This window comes from Apus apus, chromosome 18 (genome assembly GCF_020740795.1).
Source record: "Apus apus isolate bApuApu2 chromosome 18, bApuApu2.pri.cur, whole genome shotgun sequence".
NCBI classification, from domain to species: Eukaryota; Metazoa; Chordata; class Aves; order Apodiformes; family Apodidae; genus Apus; species Apus apus.
The window spans coordinates 11,174,811-11,199,985 of record NC_067299.1 but is presented as its reverse complement, the minus strand read 5'-3'; the positions used below and the strand labels follow the sequence as shown (position 1 = coordinate 11,199,985).

General features: G+C 53.9%; 2 protein-coding genes and 1 long non-coding RNA gene across 4 annotated transcripts in view; 2 read left to right on the top strand and 1 right to left on the bottom strand.

The window, feature by feature from the left end:
• Positions 1–5,124, bottom strand: part of BAZ1B (bromodomain adjacent to zinc finger domain 1B) — a 51,657-nt gene extending 46,533 nt beyond the window's left edge. The window contains exon 1 of the mRNA XM_051635320.1: positions 4,911–5,124. Within this exon, the coding sequence (XP_051491280.1) occupies positions 4,911–5,023 (113 nt within the window). The 5' untranslated portion in view covers positions 5,024–5,124. The remainder of the gene's footprint in view (positions 1–4,910) is intronic.
• A 434-nt stretch (positions 5,125–5,558) lies between these two features.
• On the top strand, positions 5,559–9,806 carry LOC127392022 (uncharacterized). Of its 2 annotated transcripts, none has more exons than XR_007891166.1 (2): positions 5,559–5,815; positions 9,688–9,806. It is a non-coding gene; the product is annotated as an uncharacterized LOC127392022 (long non-coding RNA). The 2 variants fall into 2 exon arrangements; XR_007891165.1 differs by having other exon boundaries at positions 7,526–9,806.
• A 5,808-nt stretch (positions 9,807–15,614) lies between these two features.
• LOC127392016 (fibrinogen-like protein 1-like protein) lies at positions 15,615–20,004 on the top strand. The gene is made up of 2 exons (XM_051635396.1): positions 15,615–15,685; positions 19,376–20,004. Exons 1-2 carry the CDS (start codon positions 15,664–15,666, stop codon positions 20,002–20,004), a joined length of 651 nt encoding a protein of 216 aa, XP_051491356.1. The 5' UTR covers positions 15,615–15,663.
• The last annotated feature ends 5,171 nt before the right edge of the window (positions 20,005–25,175 follow it).

Sequence of the window (25,175 nt, the reverse complement as noted above, 5' to 3'; positions counted from 1 at the left end):
CACTGCAGGCAGTATTCCCTCTGCCTGAAGGAGGCCTCAAAACCAAGGAGAAATCCCACTGCTCCCCAGTTTGAGGAAGTTCCATTTAAACATAAGAAAAAACTTCTTTACAGTGAGGGTGACAGAGCCCTGGGAGAGGCTGCCCAGGGAGGCTGTGGAGTCTCCATCTCTGGAGATATTCCAAACCCACCTGGATGCAGCCCTGGGTAAAGTGCTCTAGGTGATCCTGCTTCAGTGGGAGAGTTGGACCAGATGATCTCTAGAGGTCCCTTCCAACTCTTAACAATTCTGTCATTGTGTTTGCCCTGCTTGTGGAGTCTCCTGCTCTTCAGCAGATGAACAGAGAGATCTGACAAGTCATCACTCTGCTAAGTGTAGAGCCCTTTGGCAAATCCTTCACCCTTCCTGAGCTTTCAAAGATACTCAAGATTCCTTAGAGACAAGAGGTGCTACAGGGCCAGGGCAGGAAGCGCCGTGGCTGTGCTGGGGCAGTGGCAAAGAGCAACCACAGCTTGCAGAGGAGCTCATCTAGCTACACAGCACCACCAACCAGGCCAGAAGGGTGACTGTAACAAATGTTTATAGTGATATTAAACTAGGACAAGAAAAAAAACAACACCTGACCCCCCCCCAAAAAAAAAGTATAAAAGCCCACAGGGGTCCTTAGACAAGAAACCAGGAGTTCTCCTTGTATTTAGAGCAATTAGCCACTTTAAGAATAACTCGATTGCAACCATAATACTATTCCTTCCAATGGCTTTCCCTCAAAAAGAAGAGCTAAAAGCAAATTCAACCCTCACACTAGACAGGAGTCTAAACATCCAACAAACAGTGGTCCTGAGCAAGCCCACCTTCACACTCCCCTCAGCTCTCCTGCTGCGAGTGCGTGCATGTCACCTAGATAGGAAGGACACAAGTGCTGAAGGAAAGACACTTTCAAGGGTGCAGGACATTGCCTTAATAAACCTTCAGTGATCTAATTATAAAAAAATATTTAAGATATGTCTGGGAAATAAAATTATAGCCTATATCCCCCCTGCATTTATCAACTTTCTTCTCTTCAGTCCTGTGAGGAGATTCCTTTCCTTCCAGCAAGGGGAACAAATAAATGCTGATCTCCAGTTTAAAAATAATTGAAAGACAAGTGTTGTTTTTTTTTCCCTAAGACCATTTCTCATACTGGCAGGAAGATGTTTCCCTAGGAATCTTCCCCTCCTTGTATACACCCATGAGAAAAAGCTTAATCTTGGTGTATTAGGACCCATATTTTTCACACCACCCCCTTATTTAAAAGCAGCAGTTTCCCTGCTCCTCAAATGCAATTTAATTCCACCTAGAGCTGGTGGGCTCATCAGACACTGACCCCAGCCACATCCTTACCCAGAGCTCAAGACCTGGGCCTACAGGTGCCCACCCACCCTGCCTTGCTGCTCAGCCAGAGGCTCCCAAGCCAGGTCCTGCTTTGAATTCCTGGGGCCAACACAAAGCTAAAAATTATGTTTTTGCAAAGTTTACTCTAGCTCAAACTTTCCACTACACATCTGCTATTTGTCCTTTGCACTTGGGCTGGAAAGAAACCCAAGAATTTTCAGGCAGTTCAGCAGGTCTGATTCAGGACGAGTGAGGGCCCCACTGGTATGCCTAACCAACCCATCTCACTCCACAGCTGGAGCTGCCATTGCCACAAATTCCCAAAGCAATAATAAATAAAAACTCCTGGATACCAGCTACTTGTGAACATTCTCCAAAAAGCCATGAATAACACACATGCTAAATTAAACAGATGACTACCCACTGTGCAGTAGTTAACACATCACATCTGTGTGCATCCCAATGAAAAATCACTTCATGTTGAAAAGCAGAAAACAAAGTGACATTAAAAAAAAAGGGACCCTGTTAAAGAGAAATGTTTAAAAGCAAACAAGCTAACCACTGCACAAGACGACTACTAAGCAGATAAGAAGTTTACTTCTTCTGGGGTTACTGTTGCTCTATTAGTATCAACTTCAAAATAGCTTCTCAGTACCCTAACTGTTTCCACTGGTATTACTAAGAAGGCAAACTCACCAGGAAGGCTAATACATTATAAAACACTGGTCCCAGGGTGGGTGGCAAAGTTTTTCTACCACTGCAGAGTGTGCCATGACCCTGCTGTGGTGCTGCCATCTGTCAGCCAGAGTCCACTGGGCTGATCCCACATGGGAAGGTGTGAATGGCAGCCTCTGACCTGCATGCCAAATGCACCCGGACTCCTCGTGTTCTCTGCTGCTTACTGTACAGAAACACCAACAAACAGCCAGGGAGGAAAGCAACAGACCTTCCCAAAACAATAGGCTGATGGCTGAAGAGTCCCTTCTCACCACTCCAGGTTGGTTAGATCTCTGGCCTGAGCATCTCTCTCCAGCTGGCAGCACAGCTTTCCAAACAGCAGCCAGCAGGGCACACCACACCCTGCTGCAGTCCCACCTGCTCACCAGGGAAAAACTGGGGGTTTGGTAGACATCAAATGCTCAGTGCACGTGCCACAGACCCTTCCCTTTCCCCCCAGATGCACGGTGAAATAAACCAGACAAGACTATACCACACATGAAGCATTTCCCCGACACCTCACCTATCTCAGAGCAGACCCTACAGAGCTCCTGCAAGGACATGTCTATCTCTGCCCCACAACCCATACAACAGGCCAGGCTCACTCTGCATCAAGCACCAGAAGCCCAAGGCTTTGCTGGGATGCAAGGGGCTCTACACAGGACAGCTTCTCTTTTCAGGGGATTTAGCAGTTGAAGGAAGCCACATGAGGCTTGAGATAAACATCAGACCCAAACAAATGGCCGAGCTCTGATGACCAGCCTATCTCTCTGTCCACTGCTACAAGACACTTTCTTAACACGTGCCCACAGGGCAGACATCTCACCTCATACACACAACACTCCAATCTCTATTTTTTGTTCAACCCCATCTAACAACTGCCAAACCTAACAAAAAAAAAAAAAACACCAAAAAACAACACACCACAACAAACTCAAAAAAGTCCTAAGAACTTTATGTCTGTCAAATACCTCATCCACAGCTGCACAGCATAAGAACCTGCACACCTTTCAGGGAAGAGCTGATCACCAGTTTTTCAGTGTTTATGCCAGACCTTGGTACAACTGACACGGAGCCCAGGGTGCCTCCTGACACACCCCACTGCACCCCATCCACCAAACCATTCCTCTGAACGGAACCTAGGATAAACAGAAGTGACAAGAAACACCCCTCCAGGCCTTCCTTAGGTAACATCTCCCTTCAAGTTACTGACTCATTTGCAATTTTCTGTTCCACTTCTTGCCTAGCTTATATTATGCACAGTCATAAAAGCCAGACAGAAACCCAACATTATTTAGTTTCTCTTTTTAGCCTCATGACGTCTCTCTGCCAGGATGAACCTTCTAGAACATGCCAGGCTGCCCACCTACCACAGCATCCCATGCAGTACTTTCTCCAAGAGAAGAGCATCCCTCCAGAATCTCAGTGCCTGCATTGGTTTCCTCTTTCCCTCTGACCCTGCAGCAAACATCATGCCCTCAGGATGAGAAACCATCCTTTTTCTTTTTTTTTTCCTTTATAGAAATACTACCCAAGTGTCTGCAGAAACACCTCCATCTACCCACAGATCCACAAGAGCCATACCAATAGACTAGGACTCTCAGAAGGTGACTGAACTCCTCTGTGCTGTTCCTACAAGGCAGACAAACCTCAAAGCCACATCTTCTATTACAGAAGCAATCATTAGGTTTAGACACTATCTTTTGATCACTGATCATTCCTTGTAAGGAAAGAGAAAGAACATGTCTCTGGCCAGGCAGATGGATGACTGAGCTACTTTCAGTTTGCACACATCACTCTAGCAGTTTTTTGAGTCACAGACTGGCTGCCTTAATTTAAAATACTGCTAGAAGACAAGTATCTAACATTCTCCCCAATCTCATTCCACTGAGCTGGATGCATTAGCAATGCCCGTCTGCACTCAGATACGCATTTCCTCTTCAAAAGCTGCCTAATCCTTCCTCGGGGCTTTCACTGGCTTCTTCTTCATCCCGAAGTAACAAGACACTCCAAAGCAGGGGGGTCTGTTTAAGTTCTGGAGTCCCTTTGTCTTCTGCGCCGCCGACAGCCCCGAGATACCTTCCTAGACTCGTCCAGCCCCGCGTCAGCCCCGCTCCTCCCTTCAGTCCTCAGCTGGATCCTCATCAACGCCTCGAAGCCCCGGCCAGGCCCCTGAGCAGCGCCCTGGGGCCCTGCCCCGCAGCCCCTGCCCGGCCCCGCAGCCCCTGCCCGGCCCCGCAGCCCCTGCCCGGCCCCAGCGCTGCCACGCGCCGATTCTTGCGGGATCACAACAAAAATACATGTGGGTTGTGGGTTTTTTTTTCCTCCCCTGCAGCAGCCGCCCCGAGCACCCCGCCGCTCAGACGGCAGGCTGGGGCTGCCTGCGCGCACTGCTCGATCCTCCTCCCGGTGGGAGTCTCCCAGGCCGAGGCCGCCCCTCCCCCGCGGGATACACCCCCCGAACCCGCACCGCGAGCCCCCCCGGGAGCTGCTCCTGCGCTCGGTGCCTTCCTCAAGGCCTCTCCCGCACCCGCCGGGCGCGCAGCCGAATCCCGGCAGCTCCACCCGCTACTCGCTCCCGGGGCCGCGCCGCCCCCCAGCCCTCCAGCGCGCCCCGGCGCTGCCCCCGCTGCAACCGGGTCCCACCGCTCCGGGAACCGCCGCCCCGGCCCGGGGCAGCCGAACGGCCCCGCTTTGTGCCGCGGCCCGGGGGGCTGGGCCCAGCCCGGCGGGGAGCCCGGCCCGGGGGCAGCGGCGCGGCCGGAGAACCTGCCTCCCTCCCCGCCCGCCCCGTCCCGTCCCGTCCCGGGCGCAGCGGATACTCGCGGCTGCGGAAGGCCTCCTGCGTGTGCGGGATGACGAACCGCTCCCCCGGCTCCCCGGGCGGCAGCGGCCTGGCCAGCGGGAAGGGCTTGCGGCCCAGCAGCGGCGCCATGGCGGGGCGAGGCGGGGCCCGGCCGGAGCCGGCGGATCCGCGCGGCGACCCCGGCGGGACCGGGCGGGAGGATTGAAAAATGGCGGGAGATTCCCCTCCCCCTCCCGGCCCCGCCGCGCCGCGCGCAGCCCGCCCCGCCCCCTCCGCCGCGGCGCCGCCGCCCGATTGGCGGCCTGCCGGCTGCCCGGGCTCCTGATTGGCCGAGCGGCCCGCCCGTCACGCCGCCTCGCCCCGCCCCGCGGCGCGGCCAGCGGGCCCCGCGCGCGGGGTGAGAGGTCGCGTTATGTAAGCGGCGGGGCGCGCGACGCCATCTTGTGTCGGCGCTGCCCGCCCGCCCCGCCCCCGGCCCCGCCGCGGCCAATCGGGGCGCGCCCGCACATCCGGGTACCCGGCTTTGTGCCGCGGGGCGGGGGGCGCGGGGGGCGTGAGGGGCCGGTCGGGGCGGCGGGGGCGGCGGGCAGGGCAGGGCCCGGTCCCGGTCCCGGTCCCGCCGCTTCGGCCGGGGGAGGCTGCGGGGCCGTGCGGGGCCGGTCGCGGCGCTGAGGCGCCCGGGAGGGGGGAGGGAGGGCCCCGCGCTCCCCGGGGCCGCCGCTGGGAGAGGAGGGGAGACAAAGAGCCCCGAGGGTCGGGTCTGACGTTCTGTGCTTCGCTTCCCTCCCGCGCAGGCCGTGTCCGCAGCTCCGCGCCCGCTGTTCCCCGCGCTCGGAGGCGGCTGCTCCAGCCCCGCCCGCCCCGGGCAGGCCCCGGCCCCGCGGTGCTGCCCTGGCCCCTCGTCGGTGATTGGGAAGGAAGGTTCGTGTAGTAAGGAAGAGTGTTCTGGCTGTTCTGGCTGTCCCGGGCCGCCGCTGCCTCGCGGCCCTGAGGAGCAGGCCTGTGCGTGCGTCCCTGCTGGGGCTGCCTCGGGGTGGGGAGCAGCAGCCCTGACAAGCTAGTTAGTGCTGTGTAGGATAATTTAACTCCTTAAACCACCCACGCAGTGACACGCGGCCTTTGTGCAACCCGGAGGATAAATGTTGTGTCTTTCCATTCTGAATCTCCACTGAAAAAGCCTGACTGCCTGAAGCATCAGTGTAGGGGTTGGTGCTTTGTCCCAAAGACCCCTCCTCTCCACCCCGCCAGCTCCTGTGAGAGCACACGGAGATGTGCCTGCTCCCTGGGGATTCACTAGCAGCTGGAGCACTACCAGGTCCTGAGTTGTGGAGTTTCTCCACCTCTTCCAGTCAGCAAAGTCTCAGTCCCACTGGTGTTTGGCTGCCTGACTAGCAGAGCCCTTTTCTGTTTAAGCATGGGAGAAGGATGGGGAAAACGCATGAAAAATGTGGTCAAGTGGGATGTTGCTTTGTTGAAAATTAATCTGGTAGTGTTGAAAGGTTCCCTGGCTTTCAGAGGGGTGTGTGCAAATTATGATAGGTAAGGGCTGTGCTAAATAGGTGATAATTTCTTGGAGGGGGAAGCAGGATGGAGAAACATTCACGAGGAATTGGTTTTAGAGAATTACTTAATTCTGTTAATCTTTCACACAGTGTACAAGGTTGGGACAGACTGTGAGTACAGGGAAGGGTCAGGTACATGGTGATGGGGGGGATTTTATTCAGAAGAAACAAACCAGTGCAGAGTACAACCTCATGGCCTGAAGGAACTTCTAAGCAGAAAGTTCCTTGGCTGGAAATAGCAGGAGGAAGAAAGTCCATGTGCTTGTATGGGTCACAGTGTGGCTGGGGGCCACCAATGCAACGTGGCCATGAAATGCTGAATCATTGAATCATTTGGGTTGGAAAAGACCTTTAGGATCCTCCAGCCCACCCGTTCCCCCAGCCCTGCCAAGGCCACCACTGCCCCATGTCCCTCAGCACCATCTCCAGGGCTTGGAAACCCCTCCAGGGATGGGGACTCCCCCCCTGCCCTGGGCAGCCTGGGCCAGGGCCTGACAGCCCTTTTGGGGAAGAAACTGTTCCCAAGATCCAGCCTAAACCTCCCCTGGCACAACTTGAGGCCATTTCCTCTTGTCCCATCCCTTGTTCCTGGGGAGCAGAGCCCGACCCCCCTGGCTCCAACCTCCTCTCAGGCAGCTGCAGAGCCAGCAGGTCTCCCCTCACCTCCTTGTCTCCAGGCTGGTGTTCTCCAGGTCAGCACCCCCAAGGTCCCTCAGTTCTGGGCAACCTGTCACCCCTGTGTGCACCAGGCTGGTGCTCCCTCTGATGGGTGCTGTGTTTCCTCTCCGTGTCTCCTGGGCTGCAGAACAGGAGCAGACTGGAGTGTCCTGTCTGAGCACAGTGCAGAGCGGGAGGTGGCACTGACCTCTGAGCTGACCTGGAGAGAAGCCCAACAGCCCTCAGGGAGTTCCCTGGGGAAGCACCTGCTTCCTGACACTGCCCATTGCTTTGCAAAAGCTGAACCTGAGCCCAGGAAAAATACAAGTGAATCCCAAGACCTGAAAAGAGCTCCTTCTTCTCCATTTATCTGAAATGCCCCAGGGAAACTCTCCATTTCCCTGCCTTTCAGGCCAAAGGAGGCATCACAGCCTTGCATGATTACTGCTTCTGGAGTGACTTTCTTCATAGTCGAGCAGATCACCAAAGAGATGAGTTTCTTCCTGAGGAAGAGGAAGCAGACACGCTGGCACAGGGCAGACCTGGCTCAGCTGTCAGCAGGTCCTCCCCTCCTGTGTCAAGGGCTCAGCAGCACTGGAAGTCGTGTGGCAGGAGCATGTCCCCTCCCCAGCACGTCCCCTCTGCTGGAGGGGGCAGTTAATGCTGGTTTTAAATCCCTCCTGCTCTGTTCTGTTTCTCTGCTGTCCTGGACCAGAGCTCTGGAGCTGATCTTGCTCCAGGCAGGGGAAGCTGCTGGCCTGAACTGATCTAGGAGGGTGTTTTTACACAGCTGCAAGGTTGAGCCTGGTTCTGGTTTTCCTGTTTTGTTTGGTAGTGACCCTGCACGTCCCCTGGGATTGAGAGCACTGGTGGCTGCTGCTCTCAGCCTGCAAAGCTGCTTTCTAATTAAAAGCTAGTTTCCATTTCAGCCACTTTTTCAGTAGGTGAATGTTTTATCTCCAACACTTCACATTCCAGGTGGCAGAAAATACCTGATAAATACGTGTATCAACTCCAGACATTTCACTCTTGTAGCCTGCAGTGCCCTGGCCCAGCCTGGGGCCTTGACTAACCCCTCTGCAGACTTCACAGAATCACAGATGGGGGTTGGAAGGGACCTCTGGAGATCATCGAGTCCAACCCCCCTGCCAGAGCAGGACCAATCTAGGGCAGGTCACTCAGAAAGGCATCCAGACAGGTCTGGAATGTCTGCAGAGAAGGAGACTCCACAGCCTCTCTGAGCAGCCTGTCCCAGGGCTCTGTCACCCTCACAGGAAAGAAGTTCTTCCTCACGTTGAGGTGGAACTTCCTGGGCTCCAGTTTGAATCCATTGCCCCTTGTCCTGTCCCAGGGCACAAGTGACAAGAGCTTGTCCTGCCTTCTTGATGCCCTCATGTATTTATAGACATTCATTAGATCCCCCTCAGTCTTCTCCTCTCTGGACTGAACACCCCCAGGTCTCTCAGCCTTTCCTCATCAGGCAGGTGTTCCAGTCCCTTCATCATCCTTGTATCCTCTGTTGGACTCTCTCCAGCAGATCCCTGTCCCTCTGGAGCTGGGGAGCCCAGAACTGGACACAACACTCCAAGTGAGGTCTCACCAGGGCTGAGCAGACGCAGAGGAGAACCTCCCTGACCTGCTGGACACACTCCTCCTAATGCACCCCAAGATACCATTGGCCTTCTTGGCCACAAGGGCACATTGTTGTCCCATGGGCTTGATGAGCTCCTTCTGCTGGAGGCTGAGCTCCTCTCTCTGTGCTGAAGACATGATGCTCTGCCCTGGAATACCCAGTTCTCAAGCAGCAGAGGAGGCCCCGTGTGCTGCAGAGCCGTGTCCTGCTGGCTCAGCCCTGCTCCTGGCTGTGTCTGTCTGTGCTCAGCCCCACAGCTCATGCAGCACCCTTTGTTCTGGGCCCCTTTCCCTTCTGAGAGCAATTCCTTCCCAGAACACAGGAAAGCCCATGACAGCCAAGAAACCATTCCTGCTGGTTTAACAGCTGGCAGGGGAGGACAGAAACCACATCCAGCCCAGAGGGTCCCTCAGTGGCCAGAATCCATCAGTGCTGGGCAGCTCGGGCTGGAATTTTATTCTGCACTTTGGCATTTTTTTGCAAAAAAAAACAATGTGGTGAGGAGCTCCCCTGGCATTAGCCCATCACCAGGCGGGCAGGAGAGTTCCTCACCCAGCTCCTCTAGCTCCCTGCCAGTCTTCAGGGCAGGTTTGCACTGCTGGTGCTCTGCAGTTCTGCAGCCAGCACCAATTAATCTGCAGGTCTCTGAGCTCTTGACAGCTATTGAGGTAATTAAAGTTTGCACTCTTCCTTCAGAACAAAACCCCATTCTGGTTTGATGGAGATCTCTTCAGTGGTGCTCACTTATAGCCTGGCTCTCAGGAACACAAAGGCCTTTTCCCATCACTTTAGTGGTCTGAAAGGGCCCAAGAGTGTCTGTAACTCACCACTTACTTCCCTGGGTGTAATTCAGAAGATGATTAATCAGATATATTACTCTTTTAAAGTGCTGTGGGTACTCGCTCATTGAGTGTTCCTCTTTTCTCCTGCTCTGTCCCCAGGCTTCAGCTGGAACCCAAGATACCAGAACTTGTCCATTTTATGCTCCTATATATATGTATAATGCAGAAAACTTTATCACTCTTTGAATAAAAATATGTGGCTTTTTGTGTTTGACAAATTTCATGTCTCTGTAGAAAATATCTCTATTGAGAAACAGGAGCAGGACTTGGCTGATTTTGATATATTCACAACTTTTCCAGTCACTTCTGGTCCTCAATGATCCCTTTTATGTATAAATTCCATATTGTTTAAATCCTGAATCACAGAATGTTGGGGGTTGGGAAGGGACCTCTGGAGATCATCGAGTCCAACCCCCCTGCCAGAGCAGGACCAGAACTAGGGCAGGTCACTCAGAAAGGCATCCAGACAGGTCTGGAAAGTCTGCAGAGAAGGAGACTCCACAGCCTCTCTGGGCAGCCTGTCCCAGGGCTCTGTCACCCTCACAGGAAAGAAGTTCTTCCTCATCTTGAGGTGGAACTTCCTGGGCTCCAGTTTGAATCCATTGTCCCTCGTCCTGTCACGGGGCACATGTGACAAGAGCTTGTCCCTGCCTTCTTGATGCCCTCATGTATTTATAGACATGAATTAGATCCTCCTCAATCTTCTCCTCTCCAGACTGAACAGCCTCAGGTCTCTCAGCCCTTCCTCATCAGGCAGGTGTTCCAGTCCCTTCATCATCCTTGTAGCCTCCATTGGACTCTCTCCAGTAGATCCCTGTCCCTGTTGAACTGGGGACCCCAGCACTGGCCCCAGCCCTGCAGGGGTCTCAGCAGAGCAGAGCAGAGGGGACAATCCCCTCCCAGGCCCTGCTGGTCACGCTGCTGGTGACACAGCCCAGGACAGGGCTGGTTTCTGGGCTCCAGTGCACAGTGTTGGCTCATGTTGAGCTTCTCATCACCCAACACCCCAAGTCCTCCTCAGGGCTATTTTCAATCCATTCTCCATCCAGCCTGGATTTGTCCTTGGGATGCCCCGACCCCTGTGCAGGACCCTGCCCTTGGCATTGTCAAACTTCATGCAATTTGCACGAGTCCACCTCTCCAGCCTGCCCAGGTTACTCTGGATGGATCCCTTCCCTCCAGCCTGTCGATGCATCCCTCTCTGCACACAAGATGCAATGTGTGGATCAGCTGCACCCTGGATGCTTCTTCCAAGGTGCTGGAGAGAGCTGGGCTGTGTGAGTGGCTGCTGGACTTCTCTTGGCCGTGGCTGCTGAGGAGCACAAAGATTATCTCATGTGTTTTTTCCCTCTGCCAGTGCCATGTGGTGCTGCAAGAAGGGACCTCAGAGGGTCCCTTAATGGCAGGAATGCAGTCACAGAGGGGAGATTTTGCTGGCCTCTCGGGCAGTGTGCCCAGGGCTGCCAGCACTGTCTCTCTCTTTTCACTGCATTGCTACACTTGGCATCTTGGCTTCTACATTTGGACTAAATTTGGGTTTGTCCTTCCTGCCTGGAAGGGCACATCAGTGTCCTGCAGCGCTTGGCTGAGGCTCAGCCCACTCACCACCAGGTTCCTCTGTGCCACTGCAGCCTCCTCCTCTGCTGTCGTGCATCCTCTGCTGGGCTTTGGCCCACTGAGTGTTCCTCCTTCACCCTCACTTTCCAGGCAGTTCCTGTGTCCTGCTGTGGTGCTGCCACAACAGCCCCTGCCCATCCTGCCTGGCTCCCCAGGTGTCACCCTGCCAGGCCAGGCCAGCAGGGATGGGGACATCTGGCTGTCCTCAGTGATTCCCTGGGAGATCTGCCAATGCCTCCAGAGCTTTTCTCCTCATTTCTGCACATATATACAGACTACAAAATGAATCACGGAATAATTAAATTGTTTTGGTTGAAAAAGGCCTTTAAGGTCATCAAGTCCAACTGTTCCCCCAGCCCTGCCAAGGCCACCCCTGCCCCATGTCCCTCAGCACCATCTCCAGGGCTTTGAAACCCCTCCAGGGATGGGGACCCCACCCCTGCCCTGGGCAGCCTGGGCCAGGCCCTGACAGCCCTTTTGGGGAAGAATTTTTCCCAAGATCCAATCTAAACCTCCCTTGAAGCAACCCGAGGTCATTTCCTCTTGTCCTCTCACTTATTCAGAAGAAGTGACCGACCCCCCTGGCTTAAACTGCTCGTGCTGCAATTCCCTGCAGCTCATTCCTGCCTCTCTGAGCTGCAGGGGAACGTGGGGAGGAGAAGAAAAACTAGAGTTTAACACAAAGATGAAGGGTTTGGGGTTCTGGGGCAGCACAAGGGGTCTGGCCATGGGCAGTGACACTGCGGGCAGGGGGGCTGGCAGGCAGGGGGTGTGGGCAGGGACAGCCCCAGGGCAGGGCAAGGGGCTGAGGGAGGCAGGAGCCATGGGGTGGGGAAGCTGCCCTGTGTCCAGTCTGAGGCCTCATGCACACTTCTCCATGGCAAACCCATGGGCTCCAGGGGATGGAGACACCCCAGCTTCAGAGCAGGACTGTCAGGTGAAGGTTTGGTTTCACCCGTGCACTTTTTAGGCTGAGAAAGGGTGTGCAAGAAACTGCATCAAAGGTCCCATGGGATAAGGAACTACTGGAAAGAGTCCAGTGCAGGGCCATGGGAATGACTCTTTCCAGCAGTGCCCAGTGACAGGACAAGGGGCAATGGGCACAAGCTGGAACACAAGAGGTTCATGCTAAACATCAGGCAAAACTTCTTTCTGTGAGGGTGACAGAGCCCTGGGACAGGCTGCCCAGAGAGGCTGTGGAGGCTCCTTCTCTGGAGACTTTCCAAACCCATCTGTACATGTTCCTGTAGGATCTGCTGTAGGTGATCCTGCTCTAGCAGGGGGGTTGGACTAAATGATCTTTATACATCCCTTCCAACCCAGCCACTCCATGACTATGGTGAAAGGTGTCTCTTCAGCCCCAGCTGGCTCTCCAGGGACTTCCACTACACCCTGGCCTGCTAAGTCTTGCAGTAGAGCAAATATGCATGATCCAGTGGTGGGACTCGTGCTCTGGGTTAACACACAATGGCCATGGAGCTGCTCATTGGCCCTGGAGCTTCTGCCTCAACTGCTTTTGAAGTGCCCAAAGGTTGGGTTTCTCTTAATGGGAACTACTTGCCATGGCAGTCATTTGTCAGCCAGGTGGCCCATGAGTTACTCCAGGTTTTTGGGGGCTGTTGCACACCGAGTTTCCCAGCTGCCCAGGAGGTGGCAGTCCTGCACTTGGACTGTGTGTGCAACCAGACCCCAGACAGCACCAGAGGTTTCCTGAAGAGTGTGGTTTGAGGCTTTAAGGAACCTCAAGTCATAAGCTGTGTGCTTGGCTCTGCTGGGGAAGGAGAAGGCTACGTGGTGAGCCCTCATCAGTGAGGACAGTTTGTGCTCAGCAGCCAAGTATGAATGGTGTGAACCTCAACGATGGGACACTGCTGCTGTCAAGGAGGTATCAACACAGATGACCTGGAGATGGGAGGTCTGTGCAGCTTGAGCTCCTCCGAGTTTGAAGGCTTTGATCACAGCCAGGTGAGATCCAGCCCCCTGACCACTGGCTGCCCATTCCCCAGTGGAGTCATGGCTGGTGCCTTTAGCATTGGAGCAGGGAGTGTGTGATGGGAACCATCATCACTGCCAACCCCTGCCCCTCCCAGGAGCCCCATCTGTCCCCCTGCTACCCATTTCCAGCCCCCAGCCCCTGTTATGCTTCCCCTTAGTCCCCAGGAAAGCTGGGGAGGGACTTTGGACAAGGAGGAGTGATAGGACAAATGGGAATGGCTTCAAACTGGAAGAGGGGAGATTTAGATTTGACATTAGGAGGAAACTCTTTCCTGTGAGGGTGGTGAGACCCTGGCCCAGGTTGCCCAGGGAAGCTGTGGCTGCCCCATCCCTGGCAGTGTTGAAGGGCAGGTTGGATGGGGCTTGGAGCAACCTGGGCTGGTGGGAGGTGTCCTTGCCCATGCAGGGGGGTTGGAACTAGATGGTCTTGAAGGGGCTGGACCCCTCCCGAGGCCAGGGCCAGCCTGGAGGGGACCTGCAAGCTCCTGAGATGCAGCAACCAGGACAGGGGAGTAATTGCTGCAGTCAGGGCTTGGCTGAGCCCTGCCAGACCTGCAGCCACAGCCCAGTGATTACAACAGGATAGGAAAGAAAAGTCACTTTGCTGCCCAACACATGGGAAGATATTTCTTGAGACAAGTAGCCTTGACCTCAGAACATCTCCTGTCCATGGGCAGAGGGAGGAGGAGGCTGCCTTGGGTGTTGTAGGGCTGTGAAGCAAATGATGTTGAGCAGAACTGATCAGAGCTGGTGCCCACAGGGCTGCAGGGGCTGTGAGCACATGTGCAAACTCACTGGCTCGGGAGGAAAAGGGTGTCAGAAGGGCCTCTTGGAGGATGGCCCCAGGGCTGACGTGAAGACATCTGTATCATCTTATTTCTCGGGTTTGGAATGAAAGATTCCTCTGGAGAGCTGCATTTCACCAGTGACACTGGTCAGCTCCTGTGTCGTCCCCTTGAGCCCATCTGCTGACCTGGTGTGTGAGGGGCTGAGGGTCCTGCTGGCCAACCTGGCCAAGGGGTGGCCTGGACCCCGTGCAGGGGAGCCTGGCTCCTGTGCAGGACAGCAGGGAGGCCCCAGAGCTCAGCACAGCTCACCTGTGGAGATGAATAAGGGAGAAAAAGGGATCAAATTTGAGAATTCTTTTAAAATCTTAGATTTTAGCTCCAGTAAAATTCCTCCCTGAGCAGCTTTAGCCACGCTCAGTCCCATGCCAGCTCCACTTTGCAAAAGCCTTGTTCAAACCCATCTCTGCTAAAGGCTGTCCATGCCACCTGCACCCACCTGCTGGGAACCCCTTCAGCCTGTGTTCTCTGGGGACCTGGGGTACCTGGAAGTGCACAAAGTGGTGATGAGATCAGCAGGGACCTGCCCTCCCTGCAAGGTTGCTCCTAGCAGTCCCAAACCTTTCCCAGACTGATATGTCATGGACACAGGGCCCATGTGGCAGACCAGGAACCCTCCTTTCCCACCAGGGAAGATCAAGTGTTAAACCATCGCAGTGGTTTACATTAGCAGTGTGGAGATACCACCATCAAAGCACCTAATGTCGTTCTTCACTTGCTAATCACTTCATCCGTGGCAGTAAATTCCAGGATTTGGGAGATGGAAGGCAACGAGCAGTGTCCCTCCATCCCCAAACCCTCTGCAGTTGTTTGTGGCCCTGGCTCCCAGGGCTCAGCTCACTGGAGGCAGCAGATGGCATCATGACACAACCCTCTGCAGCTCCCCAGCAGCCCTGAAGTTCTTCAGAGGATTTTATCTCTTGGTCCATGTTTACCTTCCCTCAAATCCTGCCTCTTGCAGCACTTTCTTTCCCAACCATGAGCTTACAAACTGGTTCTGTCCTTGCATGTGTCTGTTTCCCTTTTCCCTCCTGTGCCAGTGGATGGTCACATTGGGCACTGGAGTGTTCAGGAGGAAACTGGGACGTTGCAGTAGGTGACATAGAACCATGGAATCATTTGGGTTGGAAAAGACCTTTAAGATCATCCAGTCCAACCATTAACCCAGCTCTGCCAAGGCCACCCCTGCCCCATGTCCCTCAGCACCACATCTACACGGCTTTGAAACCCCTCCAGGGATGGGGACCCCACCCCTGCCCTGGGCAGCCTGGGCCAGGCCCTGACAGCCCTTTGGGGAAGAAATTGTTCCCAAGATCCAAGCTGAACCTCCCCTGGCACAACTTGAGGCCATTTCCTCTTGTCCCATCACTTGTTCCTGGGGAGAGGAGACCAACCCCCCTGGCTCCAGCCTCCTCTCAGGCAGGTGATAGGTGGTTTTGTTGTACCTGCTGTGTCTCACTTTGTGCTTTGGGCCCACAGAGGAGCAGAAGACATGGTCTACAGGGGAGAGAGGAGCTACCCAGACATGGGAAGGTGTCGTGCTGCGTTCCTGGGAGAACAAGACATGGCTCCTGCCTGCAGTGAACCAGTGGGGTTCTCTGGCATCTCGAGAAGTCTCATGTCTGGTTGCTGGTTCTCAGGTGGTTCCACCAGCCATGGAGGTCTTCTGGCCCCAGACAGCTGTGGGGAAGGGGCTCAACTTCCTGACAACTGTGAGATGTTTCTGTCTCATAGTTCAGACCAGAAGCACCTTGCACATGGTCCCCCTGCCCATTGCTGCCCCCAGTTACCACCAGGGCTGCAGGGTCGGGGTTTCTGCCATGTGGCTGTCAGCGTTGCTCCCTGTGGCATCTCCTGGTCTCCACTGGGAGGGGTGGGATGTCCTGCAGGAGCCTTGTTCACACCACAGGGCTTGAAACTATGACTGCATGGGACAGGGATGAGGACAGTGGTGGGTTTTTAGAAAGGGAAAAGGCCAGTGGCCTCCTGCTTTAATTGTCACACACAGTTCTGGGGTCTCTGCATGGAAGCAGAAAGTCCACACAGGCTGGGAAAAGCAAGGCTGGGTCTGTCCCAGCCCTTGCTGACCATCTTTGTTTGCTTCAGATATGGTGGCTTTTAATGAATCCCACATTTCAGAGCACCAGTTGTCACTGACAGGGGTCAGGAAGGTCCTTTCCACCTGCTCCATCCCCTTTGCATGGAGATTTGGGGCTTAGAAAGTGGTTTTGTGGGGTTGGTGGCTGTTACCAACTTGTTCTGCCCAGCCTCTGGCTGCTCCTGCAGGGAGCATCAGTGTTCTGCAGCTCACTCTGCCCCACACCTGTGGTCTGTCACCTCCAGGTGACATCAGCAGCAGTGCAGGGGTGGTTCCTGCTGGAGGGAACTCTGGGGTTCAGCACAGGTCTCAGCAAGAGGGTGGGACCAAGGACACAGTCACCTGCCGGCTCTGCCTGGTGTGGGAAGTGGAAAGCAAAACCCTTCTGTCAGGCCTGGCTGACAGCAAATGGAAGGGGACGGGCTGGTGTGTCACCCCCCAGAGCCAGGGACCATCCTTTGGCTGCCCCAAATCCTGGAAGAGCCCCAGATTTGCTGGCAGTGTCAGAGGAAAGGACGAGGGAGCTGGAGCTCCAGCAGGAGCACGGGCGGTGCAGGGGCCAAGTGGCAAAAGGATGATGGTTGGAGGGAAGTTCATCAACACTTGCACAACAACCAAAGGCAGAGGCACCAGGAGGGCCTTGGCTTCTGCCCCAGGGCTCAGCAAGCAGCAAAGTGTCCATAAATGGGGCTTTTTGGTGTCTTCACTTGCAGGCATTGAAGACATGGAAACCAAAGAGGAGGAAGAGGTTCCTCCAACAGTGAGACCCAAGGCCCCATTCTCTTGGGGAACATGGAGATAGAGCTTCTCAGCTATGACAGGGATTTCTTTCTTGCCCATGTTTGGATGATAATTAGACCTTCCCAACACAAGAATATTTGCTCTACACAAATTTGATCCTAGTTGATAATGCTGGAAACAGGCACCAAAAGGAACACATTAGTGACAGTAAAATTTGATTTGTGTGTGCACAGGTACCTGCTAGCACAGGTATCAGTGGTTTCTGATTGTTGGGCAATGGATTCAAACTGGAGCCCAGGAAGTTCCACCTCAACATGAGGAAGAACTTCTTTCCTGGGAGGGTGACAGAGCCCTGGGACAGGCTGCCCAGAGAGGCTGTGGAGTCTCCTTCTCTGCAGACTTTCCAGACCTGTCTGGCTGCCTTTCTGAGTGACCTGCCCTGGTTTTGGTCCTGCTCTGGCAGGGGGGTTGGACTTGATGATCTCCAGAGGTCCCTTCCAGCTCCTAATATACTGTCATTCTGTGATTCTGTGATTCTCTCCTTAGGAGGTACTTTGAGGTTTCTTCTGGGAACAGAAAACATCTCTCACACTGCACAGCTGGGAGACAAACATTTCCCATCTTGCAGAAGTTCCAGAAGCCAAGGAGGAAAAAGCCAAGGAAAGGGAGGCAGAAATATCTGCCTGGAAACAAACGTCAAGAAAGCTGGTGGAGAACAGCTTGTTGGTAGCACGTAGTGGCTCTTCAATCAGCCCAGGGGGCATGAGGACATCCCTGAAGTGGTACTGGGGCTGCTTTTTATCAGGGTCAGGGCAGCTCCAAGCTGCCATGGAGCCACCTCAGCCACATCCGGGTGGGCTCTGCAGGGCAGAGCTGCCAGTGTGGGTCCTCCTTGGCAGTGGCAGATGGTGGTGGTGCCACGGTGGCTCTTGGGAGCTCTGAAGAGCATTGGCCACTGGGAGATGCCCCACTTCCTGAGGAGAAACTCTTCACTTCTGCAGCAGGACTTCTCTGAGCTTAGACTGGCTTTAGCTGTCCCAGTGGAGGTAGGTTTGGCTGACTCGTGGCATTTACATGGACCTGTCATGAAAGAGAAGTGCTGGGCATGGGATAACACCCCATCCCTCCTGGGGTGGTGGCCTGAGCGTCACATCTCTGCAGACAGGAGTTGTGAGAGAAGATGGTTTTGAAACCCCATGTAACAGGCAGAGTTTGTGGGGGGAAAAAACCCTCCTACTTCTTTGATTTATGGATAAACCTCTTTGGGTGTCTTGATCACTTCCCTTCTTGCTCCGTTCCAATGGTTGAGCTGCAAGTTAGAGCCTCGAGGGAACTCTGGAAGGGTCTTGGAGTAGCCTGGACTACTCTGAGCAAGGAATGCAACCTGGGTTTCACCTGCACAGGCATCTCAGCCCTGCTGGGCAAAGTCCCATCCGTCCTGATTCTCTCTCCAGGGCTGATGGTTTTGAAGCTGCTGATGTGATCCCATCATTTTTCAAATGTGAAACTTCAGAAAATTGGGGTTTTTTTCAGTATTTTTTGGCAACCATAGCTGCAAGCTGGCTCAGGCAAAAAGTGTCATTTGTCACCATGGGTTGTACTGTAGGAAGCAGGAGCTTCACGCGGTGGTGGCTTGGTGGCACGTGGCTGCCCCATGCAGAGGACATGCTGTGGCCCATGAAACTTCTGCACTCTCAGTTGGAAGAGGCAGATTTTTCTCAGCACCAGGTGTGACTCCTGCTTTCATCTGAGACAGCTTCAAGCTTCCACTGGCCTAGTCCCTTCCTGACACAAACCCCAGACATAATCAGCTGGACAGTTGCCACCACCACTGGGTTCTGCTTCATGCCTATGACCCCTAATGAGCCATGCAGCATGTTTGCTCCAGGACAAAACAGGGACATCCCTGGGGTCTTCCACGGCACTGGTTTGCTGCATCCAGCTCCTGTCCACCTTGGCATGGGTCCAGCAGGAGGGATGTTAGAGCACCTTCCATTACCTGAAGGGGCTCCAGGAAAGCTGGGGAGGGACTTTTGACAAGGGCAGGGAGGGATGGGATGAGGGGGAACGGTTTCAAATGGAAAGAGGAGATTGAGATGAGATTTTAGGAAGAAATTCTTTGCTGTGAGGGTGGTGAGAGCCTGGCCCAGGTTGCCCAGGGAAGCTGTGGCTGCCCCATCCCTGGCAGTGTTGAAGGGCAGGTTGGATGGGGCTTGGAGCAACCTGGGCTGGTGGGAGGTGTCCCTGCCCATGCAGGGGTGGGACTGGATGATCTTGAAGGTTCCTTCCAACCCAAACCAGTCTGAGACTTTATGATGCTATTTGCAGGAGGATTTAAACTACTTCCCTTCTCATATGTGTCACTTCATACTCTCTCCATGCAGGGGGTTGGAACTAGATGAGCTTTGAGGTCTCTCCCAACACAAACCATTCATTGATCTTCTGTCCTGCTGCACAGGCTTGTGTTAACTCACCCTCTCTCCCGCCCCAGGTTGGCCCAAGGACTGCAGTGAGCTCACTGCTGGCAGCCCCAGTGGTGTCTACATCATCCAGCCCACAGGCCTTCACCCCATCCTGGTGTACTGCGAGATGAGCGGGGCGGGCGGGGGCTGGACGGTGATCCAGAGGAACCGGCAGAGCACGCAGATCAGCTGGGCCGAGTCCTGGAGCACCTACAAGCATGGGTTTGGGAACATGCACACCGAGTTCTGGCTGGGCACTGAGTACATCCATCAGATCACCCAGCAGAAGGTCTACCAGGTCAGGTTTCTTATCTGGGATGCTTCAAACAACATCCATGTTGCAGACTACAACCTCTTCAACGTGGAAGACGAGTCCCAGGGCTACCGGCTGAGGCTGGGAACGTACTCGGGAACAGCAGGGGATGCCATGGACTCAAAAAACCCCAGGAATGTACACAACAACATGAAGTTCTCCACAAAGGATCGAGATCAGGACACCTACAGAGGGAACTGTGCCTCCCGCGCGGGGGGCGGGTGGTGGTTCTCAGCCTGTTATTCCGCACAGCTGAACGTCAAGGGGCGCATAACGTGGGGCAGCCTGTGCAAAGGCAACTGCAAAGCTTCTGCCACCCTCATCAAACCAGCTCCCTACTGCTAGCTGCATTTTCATCTCCTTTCTGTCCAACCTGCAGCTAATTCTGGCTCTGCAGAGATGGAAAAAGGCAAAACATGTCATGGCCAAATCTAGTGTCCTAGGTGGCTTTGCTGAGGTTGGTCATCTCCTAGCTGCTGAAGAAAATACAGCATCTTCCACTTCTTCTCCCTCCTGTAGATTCCCTCTACTCCTCAACTGTGTCTTTATCCTTTCGTTCGGGGTCAGATCATTTTGATGATGTTAATAATCAGAACAGTCTCTTGCAAAATCTGGAGTTCCCACATCTGAAATGTGCTTCAGTTAATATATGCAATGGCCAAACATCAGCATATCTGTACGGCTGTGTGAGTTAATTTACATCCTTAACTTCAGGCTAACTACCTAATTTTCACTTGCTGAAGATCTTGCTCAAGGCATTCATGGGCACAGTCAGATCCCCACTCTGTATCTTCTGCACTGCAGGCTTAATAGTTGTTAAATATTCAAATAAATCTGTGCTCCAAAATCTGTCTCCATTGGAAAGGCCTGTTTAAAACCTTTGAAGTGCTCACAGAAGCTGATGTGTCAGGTTTCCACCTCTGAAGCTCAGCCTTCCTGTAGGACACACTCTGGGCACTGCAGGGCAAGAGCAGAGCATAAACAAAGCTCAGGCCCCAGCCTTTGCAGGCAGCAGTTGAGTGGATACATAGGAAGTGTCAAACCCTTTTCATTCTTTTCAGCACCAGAGGCTGAGGCTCTGCTGCCCACGCTCTGCGCACCCCCAGGCGCCCGGGGAGCTCAGCTCCCCAGCCAGGGTCATAATGACTTCCATGAGCTGACAGCCTGAGGAGAAGGAACAATTCTGCCTTGGTTATTTTGAAACTAAAAAGAGATAGAATCATAGAATCATAGAATTGTTTTGGTTGGAAAAGACATTTAAGATCACCAAGTCCAACCATTAACCCAGCCCTGCCAAGGCCACCACTGCCCCATGTCTCTCAGCACCACATCTACATGGATTTGAATCCCTCCAGGGACAGGGACCCCACCCCTGCCCTGGGCAGCCTGGGCCAGGCCCTGACAGACCTTTTGAGGAAGAAATTGTTCCCAATATCCAATTTAAACCTCCTCTGGCACAACTTGAGGCCATTTCCTCTTGTCCCATCACTTGCTCCTGGGGAGCAGAGCCCGACCCCCCTGGCTCCAACCTCCTCTCAGGCAGCTGCAGAGCCAGCAGGTCTCCCCTCACCTCCTTGTCTCCAGGCTGGACACTCCCAGCTCCCTCAGCTGCTCCTGCTCACACTTGTGCTCCAGCCCCTTCCCCAGCTCCCTTGCCCTTCCCTGGACACTCTCCAGCCCCTCAAGGTCCTTCTTGTTGTGAGGGGCCCAGACCTGACCCCAGGATTTGAGGTGCAGCTTCACCAGTGCTGAGCACAGGGGGACAATCCCTGGTCCTGCTGGCCACACTGGTGCTGGTACAGGCCAGGATGCTGGTGACCTGCTTGACTACCTGGGCACACTGGTTGGCAGATTGCAAGGTGCCCTACAATTCCTGTGTGGGAAGACCTCCTGTTCCCTGCAGTCCATCCCTCTGGGACCCACAGGGCTGCTCCTCCCAGGTGGGGATTTTTCATCTGCATCAGCCAGTTTTGGGGTTTGCAGGTGGGCACTGCTGCCCTCCCACCACTTACTGCAGGCTGAACTCCACAGCCACCACCTGCAAACAGGATGAGTCTGTTGGTGCCCTAATGTTTCCCTGGCAGGAGGATGTGACCTGGAAGCCCTCAAGCCTGGGGTGAGCAAGGGAAGCACCTCAAAAACATCTGCATGGTCCTTCATTCCTGTGCCTGGACTGGCTATCAGCACACCCAAAACACTGCCTGGGCTTTCCAAGAGCTGAAGCACACAAAAGGCTCCCAGTTCATCCCAGGAAAGGTGATACAGGTAAAGTCTTTATGTCCCTATGTCTTTAGGGATTTGGGGCCTGTGCATGAGAGGTCTCGTTTGTGAAGGAGCGACTCAGATCTGAGCAGAGTGAGGGAGCACGAGGAGGGCTCAGGAAAGCTCTGACAGGAAGCATCAGCAAGTAAGTGAGCAGACCAACTTTTGCATTGGTTTATGTCAGGACTCAACATCACAGCTCAGAAAATGCAGAAGTCCTCAAGCAGGATCTGCCAAGGCCAAGCCTGTGGACACACCAATTCCATCCCTGACCATGCACCCACTGGTGCCACACAACGTTTCCCACAAAAATCATGGCTTTACACTTTTCTTGCAAGTCTCCAAATGTTCCTTCTTTGAGGGAAGCAGCACCCCAGCAGATGCCATCCCCTTCATCTTCCAGCCACTGTGGTATTAATGTGCTAAAAATGCCTCCAAGGGGGTGTGAATTTTAGAGTCTGCGGCGTGGTGATGAGAGCTGCCTTCCCCAGAGCTGGAGAGAGAGAGGCTGGCCAAGAAAAACTGCTGAAAACCAATCTTTTCTTATCTTGTTATGTGTCAGGGGGCTTTTTTTTTTACACTCTAGTTTTACTGGGTCTTGGTGTCTGCATTTTAGAGTGGTATTTCTCTGCCTGCCTCCTCCTCAGGCCCCCCGGCAGTGAGTCATGAGGAGCATGACAGGCAGGAGGAGGCAGCTGCCAGCTCAGAGCAAAGACTGAACTCAGTGCAGAAGGTAATAACTTCATGAAAATGTTCTCAGCTGTCAAACTTGGGGATTTCTTGTCACATTTAGAAATCTTCTTTTGGCTAGCTCTCCTGCCTTAAGACGGGTTTGGAGACACGTGTGGAGAGTGACCCTCTGCTGATGCCCTGGTCGCCAGGACCTGGTGGCTGCGCAGCCCTGACGTGGTGGAAGGCAGCAGAGAGGCAGCAGCTCCCACCAGCACCGTGTTCCCATCAGCACCATCCCCTCCCACCATGGGAAGGAGGTACCATCAGGTATCCTGTCCTCACAGTGAGTCTCCTTGGCTTGATGCAGAAAAGTCTCGTTTGTACCATGTCCTCTTGTTATCCCTAAATAACCCATTTCTGCCTTTTCTCCAAGCTCTAGGGCTGTTGTGTGTCCAAAGATGTCTTCTGCTCTCTCCAGAGAGGCCTGGACAGCTTGTCCCATAGTATCAGAAATGCCGTGTGCCAGCTAGCCCTCTCCAGCAAGGTCCTCTTTCTGGCCAAGCAAGCTAGCACTCATCACCACCATGAAAGGCACCTCAAACACAAATGCAGTGTGACTCTGAGGTTGGTAAGGAGAAGACATTGCCTGTGAAAGTTGTGAAAATACATCCCCTGGAGAAAGCTGATGAAGAGGCCTCGGAAAAGAAATCAGATGGAGCCTGTGACTCCCCATCCAGTGACAAGGAGAACTCCAGCCAGGCAGCCCAGGACAACCAGAAGGAAGCCATCCTGAAGGAGGATGACAACAGGAGGGAGAGTATGAGTAAGTAGTAAGGCAGCATGGGAGGAGGTAGCACCTGGCAGTGAGCATTGGAATTGATGTCATCTTGGGCCTGGGCTGTGAATGTCACGTGTGATGCTCTCAGGTTGTGCCAGGGGAGGTTTAGATTGGATATGAGAAGAAACTTCTTCCCTGAATGGGTTGTTAAACACCAGCACAGGCTGCCCAGGGTGGTGGTTGGATCCCCATCCCTGGAGGTGTTGAAAAGCCCTGCAGATGTGGTGCTGAGGGACATGGGTCAGCACTGGACTCGACGGAGTTGGATTAATGGTTGGATTAATGACCTTCAAGGTGTTTTCCAACCAGAAGGATTCTGTGGTGTTGATGTTTAAAAGAAGCCATTTGAGAAATGCAGAGGCTCGTTGCTTCCACTTCTCCTGGGCCCCAGAGGGTGCTGTCAGGCCAGGCTCTGCCGGGCAGCTTCCAGCAGGAGGGCAGGGCTGCAGGCCAGAGAGCCCAGGCACGTTGCCTGAGGAGTGCAGCTGCAAGCTGCAGTTTCCTCTTCCATCTCCTACTGCTACAAGGAGCACTGGGAGCCCGTCAGCACAGGCCATGACACCAGAGAGCAGGGGCAGGGCCACCTGAGATGGAAAGCACCAGGACTCTCATTGCATGGCCATGGCACAGGAAATTGATTTACAGGCAGAGGGAATACAATCAGCTCTCTCTGAACTCGCATTTCCCAAACTTTTCCAAAGGATTCAATTATTTGGGATGCCACCATCTCTTTTGGATAAGAAACTGATATTCTGCCTTCCCTCAAAAGCTTTCAGTACTTTCCCTTGGCTGTTACCGTGTGATCTGACCCACCCTGAACTTACTGCTTCCCTCCCTGTGAGTTCACCTCTGCTCCTCCTAGGGCCATAGAAGCACAGAATCCCAGACTGGTTTGGGTTGGAAGGGACCTTAAAGATCATCTAGTTCCAACCCCCTGCACGGGCAGGGACACCTCCCACTAGACCTCATCCAGGCAGTTTTGATCTGTTCAGCCTTTTCTTGCAGGGGTGTCATTCCCACCTCTGCTCACCCCTTCCTCATCTCTGTCACCTTTTCCAGTTCTTCTGCATCTTTCCTGAACCAGTTGCCAAAACTGCACAGAGCCCTGAGCAGCCCCAGCTGTAGTTTCCTGCTGGGGGCCCATTCCTTTCCTTCCAGTTTCTGAACTTCTTATTTTACATTTCAAATGCTCCTCAACCTTCAGCTGATGTTTTCAGAGACTTGCCCACAGTCACCCCCAGACCTGCCTGGTGAATGGCAGGAGCTAATCCAGGCTCTCCCACTGTGTCACTAGGGAGGTGCTTCGCTGTACCCTTATCAACATGGATTTCATTTGCTTTTTTTATCACCCACCCACCCTGCAGCCTGAAATCCTTCTGCAGCTTTCTCCAGCCGCTTTTAGACACAACTGTTCTGAACCATTTGCTCCACCAGGAAACACTGTCACTGGGCTATTTCCTGCCTGTTCTCCATCACCTATAAATAACCTGAGAAAGCCAAGCCCAGTAGATACCTGCAGCATCCAACAGCCAAGCTCTCTGAACAGGGAATGTTTACCAATTAGTCTTATCTTTGTTTCCCAGCTCTGCAACCTATTGATCTGTCACAGCTTGGTGTCTTTGGACAATCCATGATAGATCTTCTTAAAAGCTTTTTTGGATGACATTGTATTGACCAAATCACTGCTGCCCACACCCATCTCCTCCTTCCACCAACAGTGACAGATTTCTGAGCCACAACTTTC